At 41.9% G+C, this 10999-nt stretch overlaps 1 protein-coding gene across 3 annotated transcripts; it reads right to left on the reverse strand.

Annotated features, from left to right (window-relative positions):
* Window positions 1-2282: 2282 nt before the first annotated feature.
* ZNF706 (zinc finger protein 706) lies at window positions 2283-9874 on the reverse strand. 3 transcript variants are annotated; one of them, XM_060611034.2, is made up of 4 exons: window positions 9721-9874; window positions 5334-5470; window positions 3291-3398; window positions 2283-2590 (listed from the first exon to the last, which is right to left on the reverse strand). In XM_060611034.2, the coding sequence occupies exons 2-3, from the start codon at window positions 5466-5468 to the stop codon at window positions 3303-3305; spliced, it is 231 nt and encodes a 76-aa protein (XP_060467017.1). In that variant the 5' UTR covers window positions 5469-5470; window positions 9721-9874; the 3' UTR covers window positions 2283-2590; window positions 3291-3302. The 3 variants fall into 3 exon arrangements, with proteins under 3 accessions (XP_060467017.1, XP_060467019.1, XP_060467018.1); XM_060611036.2 differs by lacking the exon at window positions 9721-9874 and adding an exon at window positions 9135-9407; XM_060611035.3 differs by lacking the exon at window positions 9721-9874 and adding an exon at window positions 8783-9101.
* Window positions 9875-10999: the final 1125 nt, after the last annotated feature.

The raw sequence follows: 10999 nt of genomic DNA on the forward strand, positions 1-10999 counted from the left end.
TTATCTCAAATTGGAGTCTGTGTCCTAAAGGACTTACCCATTCAATTTATTGACCTAAACATTTTTCATTTGAGTAGTATTTTTATATTAATAGCCAATTACTTCTCCCTTCCAACAACTTACACTTAACTCTATACAGGAAGGCTTCAGAATGACAACCTTTTCCTTTTCCCTTGTTAAGTATTCTGTACACCTAAAATAGACCAAACTTCAGGAAAAACAATGAGAAATGAAAGAAATCTCTTGCTGCCTTTGGAATGACTGAGCTCTACACTTAAGAGGCAACTCTGAGTTGAGAAATTAAAAAAAAAAAAAAAAATGGGAAGAGGCAATATAAAAATCTCCTAGAATGTAGAAGAAATTAGACTAGTTTAGTTTTCTTTAATATCTTCTTTAATAAGACATTACAGCACACAACTGAGCCCCCAGTGTGTCAGTTAAACATGGGGATGTAGATCCATATGAAGTAGAATGAAACAAATTTAACCTTAACCCCATTCCTTTTGGCAATTAGTGGAAATACAGAATACAAACGGACCAATTCTCTCTCAGTGTCTCAGATTTTATAAAGTCTTTGAAGACACCATAAGTTTTATAATGAACTTTGCTGTGGTCTGTTATAGAATCTTCAAATTAAATAATGAGGATGCTTAAGAATTTTAATTTTCCCCTTAGAGCAAATTTAACTCAAACATAATAAAGAAGGGATAATTCTAATAATCCTTACATGAAGTATGAGAATCAATGTCTTATGCAAGACCAATGCAGCTATTTTCCTTCACTGAGATATAAAGTTAAATATGGTGTCTTCAGCTGCTTATAAAAAAGGGTTAAAGACAAGAACAAAAAGCTTTTATTCTGAATTACAGCCAGTAAAACAAATGAAAAAAAAAATAAAACCAAAACTTGTGAATGGTTTTTAAATGATTTGTTACTAAATGTAAACATACATATGGTCAAAGCACTTTTAAAAACCTTTAAATTGTAATTTAACCAGAACTTCTGTAATACCCACCACAAGCAATCAGGCAAATTCTAATGTTCTGGTAACCAACATATTAGGAAATAACAGATATTAAATCTGAACTTAGGAAATTACACGGAAAAAAAAGACTATTTTAAAGTAAGAACGTAACAGAAGTTGCTAAGAAACTATCACCACTGAAGCTTTTCCTCGTAAATATCTTATTTTAAACTTACAGTGAAGTCAAACAAGGTGGGCAGAATACGCACAGCTATGAAACAAATGCAGTGATGAATTACAGCAGAAAGAGGGAACGCGCTTTGTGACCCACAGGATCAGATTCGTGGCTCTAAGCAATTACCAGTAAATAGTTGAGTGTTCTTCCTATTATATTAACTTCAAATTTTAAACCGAGTTAAAGCAGTTTCACTAGTAAAGCTAATAGCTGACAAAAGCAAATTAGGAGGACCCTAAAATTAGTCTTCCTTAACTGGATGGGATATACCTCATCCATCGGAACCAACCCACTTCCCCATCCTTAGAGCCAAAAGAATGTGGACATTGGCCCATTTTAATACTTTTCTAGTTCAGACAAATCATACTGTACAGTCTTTGATTTCAGGAACCAGTACAAAGTAAACTTCTAAGACCAACCATTCACTTACAAACGAAAGGAGGGAGAAGGTTCTGGGAATTAACCCAGCAGCAAGTCATTCCAATCTTCCTATTAAGGAAAACCACTCATAAAATTGGCCAAATTACTAATAAATTCCATCAAATGTGGAGTTGTAATCTCAAATTAATGAACTTGAAGAACTGTGAAAGAATCCATAGGTGTAACTTATATAAGACAGATCTTTACCAGTTCACACGTGATCCTTCAGGTTTGCATTAAACGAAAGCTGGATTATTTCGCTACGGCATATACTTCAGAACCTATTCTTTCAGAAGGGCTCCCTGAAAATCCAACCACATTAGGAATTTGTCAGTTATCTAGAGGGTATACCTGGCTGGCAGCTACAGCCAGGTCACACAGCAGGCTAAAATATTCCAACCTCAAACACAGGAAATGATCAGAGGGGGAAATGACACATGGTGGTAATATATTAAGGCAGCAGGTAAGTCATTCTTCACCTAGACCAGCAGCTGCCAGTAAAACTATGAATGAGTCTGCTCCAATGTAACTAGCGAACCTGCCACTGAGCTGAGAAAGGGAGATAGGAACTGCGCTTGCAATTCTAGCTGACGAATTCATTAGATTTTTATAAGGCAAATAATGTGGAAGGTTAGAACAGAATTTCTAGAACCATTTATCCTGTGATGTTGTAAAATCAAAGTACTACTTTATTAAATGAGTTATTTTACACAATATGAACATCAATATAATTACAATTGTAAAAAAATTTTTTATAACAAGGATGGACTGATTTTCAGATTTCCAAATCAGAGTCAACTGTACATTTACACAGAATTGTCTTTGCATGAAGCCCAAAAGGGAACAGCATAAAAATGAGTGTTTCTGTAGCCCCTTTATTTTTGCTGATCAACAGTTTGTTAGAAAAGCAGCTGCAGGTTTGTTACCTAAGGTCTGAGACAGTAGAAGAGCCAAAGGTGTCGTGAATTCACCTATAAAACATAAACGGAATTTTCAGTGAATGCAAGCATTGCACAAACACCACTTATATGCATTTCAAATGTCTAAGAAAAATGCACCACATGCATAAGCTACCAAGTCATTCTGATGGATCTGTCAATGATTTTATACACAAATCTTTGATAAATTTACTTTAAAAAGGAAGTTATCTCACACCATCACCACCACTTAGGGAAAACAAAAACCACACAAAAAATGTAAACTGATTATTTTCAAGCAACTATAAAGTTTATACAGTGTAAGCCCACATTTTGCTACATATTTCAATGCATTCAGAAGCTCTGTTAAACACTCTAAAATACCTGCAACAAGGCACTCAGGAACATTGTTCTGCATCATTTCTGGGAGCAAGACCCTCAAATGCCTTTATAATAGTTACTTTCTTTAGGCTGGTAAGTCTCTTCCATTCTTGGACCAGAGCTGGCCAGCATCACCTCAGCCCCCCATTTTGGGCTACAGTAGTAAAAACTTGGGTGTTTCAAAGGCATTGAGAAGATCTGGTTTGGGAAAATGGGTTTTTAACAGTTGTGAAGGTAAACACTAACTTAAAAAAGGGGAAGCAGTAAAATCTCAGCTAGAAAAAAGGTAGACATTAATTTCAGTAACAGAAGATAATTTTGCTCTCGTATACAACCTTGACATTAACAAATGAAAAGACAAAAGGTCAACTACCTGTAAACAACTTTATGCCTGAACATCAGCCAATTCTGGAGGAAGCGGAGTCTTAGGATGCTTGCTTTCAAAGTGCTGCTTGAAGGTCTTAGGGTCTGGCATTTGTGTCTGATTTTAAAAAATGTGCAAAAAAAGAGTTAGACCTTATTCATGAAATAAAAATGTGTTAACTTTTCAAATCCTGAGCCTGCTCATGATAGACAATCATCTCAAAATACTTTTAAGTTCCTGCAACTAGTGGCTGGCATATGAAAAAGGACCTTGTAACAAAGAAATTCCTAACGTGTGACCGTATTTCACATATGGAGAATAGGTGGGTTACATAAAGGATTCCGCTTGTTTAACAGGAAACAAGAGATAACATTTATTTAACACATTATGTTAAGCAGGTTACCTGAATTCTCATAGGACCTTCCCACTAACCTTAAATTAGTTCCTACTATTATTCCTCATTTCACGTAAGAAACTAAAACCTAGGGTGTAATTTGTCCAAGACCTGTTTCAACCTCATACTGTACTTCAGTTCTCAAATGTTACACTACACCAACTTCCCTAGGCAAGGACCTTCAGTAATTGATCCTCTTGCTCAGGCAGTTAAACAAAACATGAAATACAAGTTTTGGCTATTTTTGGGAGTTTAAAGAGGTGAACTACTCTAGGTCTTTTATTATTTTTTAAAACTTGATTTACTTATTTAGTGTGTGTGTGTGTGTGTGTGTGTGTGTGTATGTATGTATGGGGGGGGGGGAGGGAGGGGTGCATGCAATCGGGGTAGGGGCAGAGAGAGAATTCCAAGCAGGCTCTGTGCTGTCAGCAGAGAGCCCACTGCAGGGCTCAATCCCACTCAGGAGCGGAGATCAAGAGTCAGATGTTTGAGCCACACAGGCACCCCTACTCTAGTACTTTCAAATCGAAGCATTTACTCATCAGTAATTTAATGAAATTTACTTTTACCCTGTCTCTTTCCAAAGAGAATTTAAAGTTGCTCAATTGCATTACTTTGAGTGTCTCAAAGCTCAGTATGAACAAGATACTTAATGTAATAGGTTTCCTCTCTTAACAAGAACTTTCATGTAGTTAGAAACTTCAATTTCATCAGTAATGCCTTCAGATGATAAACTTTAGTTTTGGAATCGTGTCTTACCAAGATCCCTTCCCACAACCCTACCAAGGTGTGGGGCTTTGGAAAAAAATACATATACATATGTATACATGCATATGTACTGGACCACCGTCACTATGTATTTTTCCTTTGGCACTTCTATTCATGAACTTCAAAGGTGCTGAGCTTACAAAAAAGCAAGAAAGAAACTGGCTTGGAACTGAAGAAAAACTTCTTTGAAAGGAAGTGTGGTATGGTGGCCTGGAGGGTGGGCTCAGGAACTAGACTGCCCAGCTTCAGATCCCAGCTCTTCTCTGTACTAGCTGGGTGACCCTGCACAAGTTATTTAATCCCCATGGCTCAGTTTACTTTTCTGTAAAATGAGAATAAAAGTCCTTTATCTCATAGGGTGATTGTGGGGATTAATGGGCTCATACGTGTAGAACACCAGATATGCACTCAATAGTAGTTGTTATGACTACTCTTCAAATCTAATAAAACATATTAATTCTAGGAAAGGCCCTAACGTAAAAATACTCTGTAGAGTTTTGCAGACCTCCTAAGAATTTAGTGAAGAAAAAAAGACAATTATATAACCAGGGGTATACTTGTGTCTCGTACAGCTCTAAACTAAGAAGGTAGATCTGACTTCTTACAAAGTTCAAAGTGTAGTATCTGCCCTGAAGAAGACATCTTTATTCTTCACGAGGAAAAGGACTTTGCTTTGTTCACTCCCTTCCCCCAACACCTAGAGAACTGTGCCTGGCCACAGGAGCCATTCAAGAAAATATTTATGGAAGAGACAACTGAAGATGGAAACCTAAAATAAGCAGCTCTCCGATCTATTTATTTTGCCATGGCTGCAAAACTTTAACCTCGATACAGCAACATCTAAGCAAAGAACTGTCCACAGGAGGGTTATGCCATCCCACTCCCCTTACCCTACAGACAGTGCAGGTATATATTAAGGCAGCTTTGGCAGCAGCCTTTTGGTCATGTCCTTGTTTCTTCTTTTGTCCAGCTTGCTTTTTGGCATTTTTCTGCTGCGACTGAATCTTCTGCTGTCCACGAGCCATATCTAAAAACAGAAGTTGAGGCATTAGAGTGATTAATACCGAGTAATCGAAGTATGGTAATGCTCTCAAGAGTTGAAGACTTAAGTTCTATAGAGCTGTCAGTCAAAATGTATGGGTTTTCAAATTCTCACATACAATGCTACTAGAGAATAAATTAGTACAACCACTGTCGAAAACTGTTTTGGTGTACTCTATAAACCTAATAATTCCACTCCCGATATAAATGCAAATGTACATATACACCCAACAGAAATGTTGCATTTCCCAACAGAAATGCAAATGTACATATCCACCCAAAGGCAATACGAGAATGTCCAGAGTACTTGTTTCCAAAACTGGAAACAATGCAAATTCCAGTTAATAATAAAATGGATAATTTGTCGTATACTTATCAATGGAATACTACCTGCATTCAAAAAGAAAAAAACTATGGTTACAAGTAACAACAGGGTTGTATCCAGTGTTAAAGGAAAGAAGCCAGACACAACACACGGGCTGTATACAGTTCAAAACAGGCAAAGCTAATCTAGGAGGTGGTGACTGGGAAAAAAGGGCATGGGGGGCAGTTGATGTGTTCTATCTCTTGATCAGGGTAATGGTTATATAGGTGTGTTCACTTGTAAAAACTCACTGAGCTGTACATCTAAGATCTGTACACTTTGCCATACGTAACCTTCAAAACTTTACCAAAAAAGTTTAGCACTCTTCCCCAAGCAATTGCTTGATCACTTTGCAAAGGTACTTTCCCTTTCTAGTATTAACTGTCATGAATTAAGATTCTTACAATTTAAGAGAAATTTAGAGCTGTCATCTAAAGGTTCTGAAGGAGATCCTAAGAGCAATGGGAACTGTTCTCCTAAATACTCAGGTTACATAAAACCACTATGCTGTTCTAAATCTTTCTAAACAACTGATCTTTGCAGGATTGCTGGAGAAATTACTAAATAAGATTAAATTAGCTCCCAATTGAGAGAATAAACCTTGTAAAAAGGGTAAAGGTACCTTTACAAAAATGAAAGGTACCACTTTTTACTACTGATAGTCTGAAATGAAGCTAAATGGGTTAAAAATAAATGTCACTGAAAAAGTTACTTTTACTTTTTCATTAAATTTAAGTCTTCGTGGAGCACCTGGGTGGCTGTTGGTTGATTCTTGATTTCAGCTCAGGTCATAATCTCACGGTTATTGAGTTCAAGCCCCACACTGTCAGTACAGAGCCTGCTTGGGATTCTCTCTCTCCCTCCCCTGCTCTTGCTCGCTCTTCAAATAAACTTATAAAACAAAAACAAAAACAAAAAAAAAAAAAAAAGGAAGAACTGCAGAAACTTAAAAAAAAAATTAAAGGCTTCTCAAACCAAGAAACAGACTCTTAACTATAAAGACCTGACGGTTATCAGAGGTGGGTAGGGGGATGGGTGAAATAGGTGATGGGGATTAAGAAATACACTCATCATTATGAGCATTGAGTAATGTATAGAATTATTGAATCACTAATATTGTACACCTGAAATTAATGTAACACTACATGTTAACTCTACTGGAATTAAAATAAAAACTTAATAAAAAACATTAAAGTCTTCTATTGGACAACACATGTTAAACGTGCTCATAAAGGGCCTATGAGCCCCAGCTACCTTTTAAATATATTGAAATTGGGTCCTAAGTAGAATTCCTATGTATAGCTTTGACTAGCACTGCAATTAAGTTTTAAACTTCTAAATCACTGCAGGGCGTGAACATAACATGGACCTACATCACCTTTAACCAGAAAACAGTACTGGCTTTTTCTGACTGGGATCCTAATTAGTTAATGGATATAAAATCAAAGCATTTCATAGAAGCACATGAGGTTCTCCCCAAAAAAGGAAAAAGGGAAACAATACATAAATACACTGCTTGGACAAGTTCCCACTAGTATTTAACACTGAACTGAAAGTCAAGTAAAATATAGAAGAGACCCAACGCTTTTCTAAAAAGCCAGCTATTTTAACAAACTACAAAAATTTTTAGTATGCTAGCCGAATGTAAGAACCCCGTTCCCATATAATGGTAAATATTACCAGATGTGTTAGTCCTTGAACACCAAACTTCCATTTTCGCTTTTCAAAAGCCAAATATTTATCATTTCCAAGCCAAACGGAATGATTTTAAGTATATTTAAGTACAAATGTTATGGCAGCATATCAAACCTGTTCCCACAGAAACAGTTTTAGATACTTGAGTATGATGTGGATGGTAATAGGTACGCAATCTTTATGTATCCCAGTCTATTATAACATCTTGTATCAGTACCTTATGTTACAATACTTCAGTCCTCTCAGGCTTCTGAACTCTTCTACACAATGTCTGCCACGCATGCTAACACTGATTTTGTGGGTAACCTCAATTGTTTTAATGCCACTAATTCCAGAAATTTCTTTGATAATTACAAGATATTAGCTATTCTGATACCACTTTCAGGCAGCGCTCTGTACAATGTCATGAGATATTATTTTTAACTTTTCCACCTAGGACTTCTCCTAAAATATAACATTACACAATAGATTTAACCTATTTTCCACTGTCATCTAAAGTAGTAAATAAAACCATAAAAGCTTTGATAAGTAAAGACTGTTGTAGCTTGTTCTTATTTTTAAAACAGAAAACTGAACACCCCGTAAAGGAAATCGAATCAACAGTCTAAATGCGTGGGGTAGGCCCCTAACTTCCAACAACTCACTGCATTAATTTCCTTTCTGAAAGCAGAAATGCAAACGAACAAGCCACCTGCTTTTGGACAGCTCAACTTAAGAAATGCTCTCAAGCCAAATCGAATTTTCTACAAAATCTTAAGCACAACTTCTTAATTACATACGACAAACTCAGAGGCAACAAGTCACTTACAAACACCTTAAACGCAGATTTTTAATGTTACTCTTATTTACTGTAATTTTCCGAGAGGGCTGCAAAGAGGGAAGTAGAACGAATAAAGAGTTGTTCTAAAATGAAGAGCTTTTACAGGAGGCAACAAGTAAGGAGTGCCCCCTAAGATCCTCTTAAAACCCAAACAACTAAGAAAAGATTTTTCGATCCAGGAAGTAGGATCATTCTCCATAACCATCTGAAACGAAGAGGCCCAGGCAGTGATCAACATCCTGACCCCCACGTTTTAACTACATCCGTTCACCGAGGGTAGAGAAAAGCACCAGGAGTAAGGTCTATCTCACCCAACACTTGACCGACCCCAGCTGCAGCCCGGCCCACCTTCCTTCCCAACCGGCCTCTCCCGCCTCGGGGAGCTCCTTCCCCGGTCCGGCCACGCAGCCCCCACCTACCCGCCACTCCGCACAGATTCCGGCCCGAGACGCGCCTCCCCGAGGCTTTGGCCGCCCCAAACCCGGCCCCTTCGGCCACGGGGAGCCCGGGCCTCGAGAAACCGACCAGCTGCTGTCGCCAAGGAGTAAGGTTACCGCTCCGCTCCGCGGCCTGCAACCCGGCCACCTGCAGGGCCTGGCAGGCGCCCGAGCTCTCCCTCCTGCCCGCGGCCCGCGCTGGGACAGGACGGGCCGCCGCGTGGGAGACGGGGAGGCCGGCGGCCCCTCGCGACCCGCGGCGACCCCGCCGCCGGGCCCCCACCCCGGCTCCCGGACGTCCTGCGGCGTCAGCGCCGCCCCCACTGCCGCTCACCCGGGCCGGGACAGTCTTGCGTCGGAGAGACCGCGCAGCGCGAGAGGGCCGGGGGAGGTGGCCGGAGGGAGAGCAAGGGGGAGCGCGCCCAGCACCGCTTCGGCCTCCTCCACCCGCCAAGGAAGGGAAAGAGGAGAGCGGAGAGCACAACAGCCCGCGCCTCGAACCCGCCGCCGCGCGCGCCCGCCGCCGCCTCAGCCTCGGGGGAGGCCACTACGCTCGTGCCCGCGCACGCCGCGCAGCTCTCCCAGTCGCCCCAGCGCCCGCCCGCTTTTCGCCGCCCACTCGCCTTCCTGCTGCGGCCACCTCCCCCGCCCCTCCTCTGCTCGCACGCCTGCGCCCTTTCCGGTCGCGCAGGCCAATGGCAGCGCGCCCCTATTACATAAGCGCCAGGGGGCGGGGCCTGGCGGCGCCGGCGACCCCTGCGAGACGGGAACTGCAGGGGACGTCGCCCTCTGTCCCCGGCGCCCCTCCTCTCCCGCGTGCGCTATCTAGGCGGCTTCAGCCGGCGCCGCGCCGCGTGTTCGCTGTCCTGCTGGGTGACGGCCCGCGGCGTGTTTCACAAGTCGCTCGCTAGCACACTCACTCGGGCGGCGGCCAGCCTCGGCCCCCGCGGCCCTTCGCACTCGCCTCCCGCCTCGCCGGCGCCCTGCTATGCTGTGGCTCCGGGGACTGGCCGGGAGAGGTGCGCCAGCGCCGCGGCGGCGTGGGACACCGGGCAGCCCGCCACCCGGACGCACCGCCGCCCTCGCCCCCAGTGCGGCCCGTGGGCCCGGCAGCCCCTAATAGGGACGCGGCCTTTGTTCTCTCATCGGCCTCCCTTTACCGCGTTCCCACGGAAACCCCGGTTATTTATTTATTTTACCAATCTGGGGTTTTTAGGGAGTTCAGGATTCCAGCCTCAGTGTTGCTGGCTAGGGCTCCCTGATCGGATTAGCGGACTACTAACTATACAGAGTTGCTAACATTTGGGGAAATGGCTAAGTTGGGTTGGTTTGGTTTCTCTTGATTTATAGGCCACAACAGCCAACTTCCAGTATCTGATTAAGAGCGATTGCGATTGTAACGATTATTGTATCTGCTGATTATCTGGAAAGGGCATTTTAGACATTGGCTTTATCGCTTCTCGGCCTTTTGGCTAAGATCAAGTGTAGACATTGGCTTTATTCTCTCGTGCACCCACCCCCCCCCCCTTGTTGGTTTCTAATTTGATTTATTCGTAACAAGGAAAAGGGAGGCTTTTGCATTTGACCCAGTCACCTTGCCCATAGCCTCCACTCTCCCAAATTTGCCTGTAAGTGCGCAGGAGTTGCTAGTTTAATATAACTACATCCCAGGTTAGCTGGACTGGGATACAGATATTACAGCTGAACTGTTTAACCAGGAAAGGGGCGCCTGGGTGGCTCAGTCGCTTAAGCCTCCGACTTGAGCTGAGGTCATGATCCCACAGTTTGTAAGTTCCAGCCTTCATCAGGCTTTGTGCTGACAGCTCAGAGGTTGTAGCCTGCTTGGTATTCTGTGTCTCCTCCTCTCTCTGCCCCTCCCATGCTCTTGCTCTGTCTCTCTCTGTCTCTCAATAATAAATGTTTAAAAAAATTTTTTTTAAATATCTTTAGTTTTCAGTTGTAAGCTAATTTTCATCACCACATGCCCAAATAGATACTGACCCAAAGGAACTGGAGGTGTCTAGAGAAACCAAAACCTGGCATATCATGAAGCTCTAGCTTAATCAATATTCACCATAACCATGATAACTGTATTAACCTGTCTACTAGAAGGGGATTGTGGTATTTGGAGAACCTAGAGACAGGAAATCCAAAGAGTTGTGTTTGGCCATGAATCAGAGTGGGCAGTGGAAAGGGACA

The sequence above is a fragment of the Panthera onca genome, chromosome F2 (assembly GCF_046562875.1).
Source record: "Panthera onca isolate mPanOnc1 chromosome F2, mPanOnc1 haplotype 2, whole genome shotgun sequence".
NCBI classification, from domain to species: Eukaryota; Metazoa; Chordata; class Mammalia; order Carnivora; family Felidae; genus Panthera; species Panthera onca.

What these genes read in the sequence shown, in the direction of transcription:
- ZNF706 (XM_060611034.2), bottom strand. Translation starts at nt 5,468, where the DNA reads ATGGCTCGTGGACAGCAGAAGATTCAGTCGCAGCAGAAAAATGCCAAA. An exon ending in ATACCTGCACTGTCTGTAGG is followed by an intron (nt 3,399 to 5,333) that starts GTAAGGGGAGTG and finishes TTTTAAAATCAG; the next exon opens with ACACAAATGCCAGACCCTAA.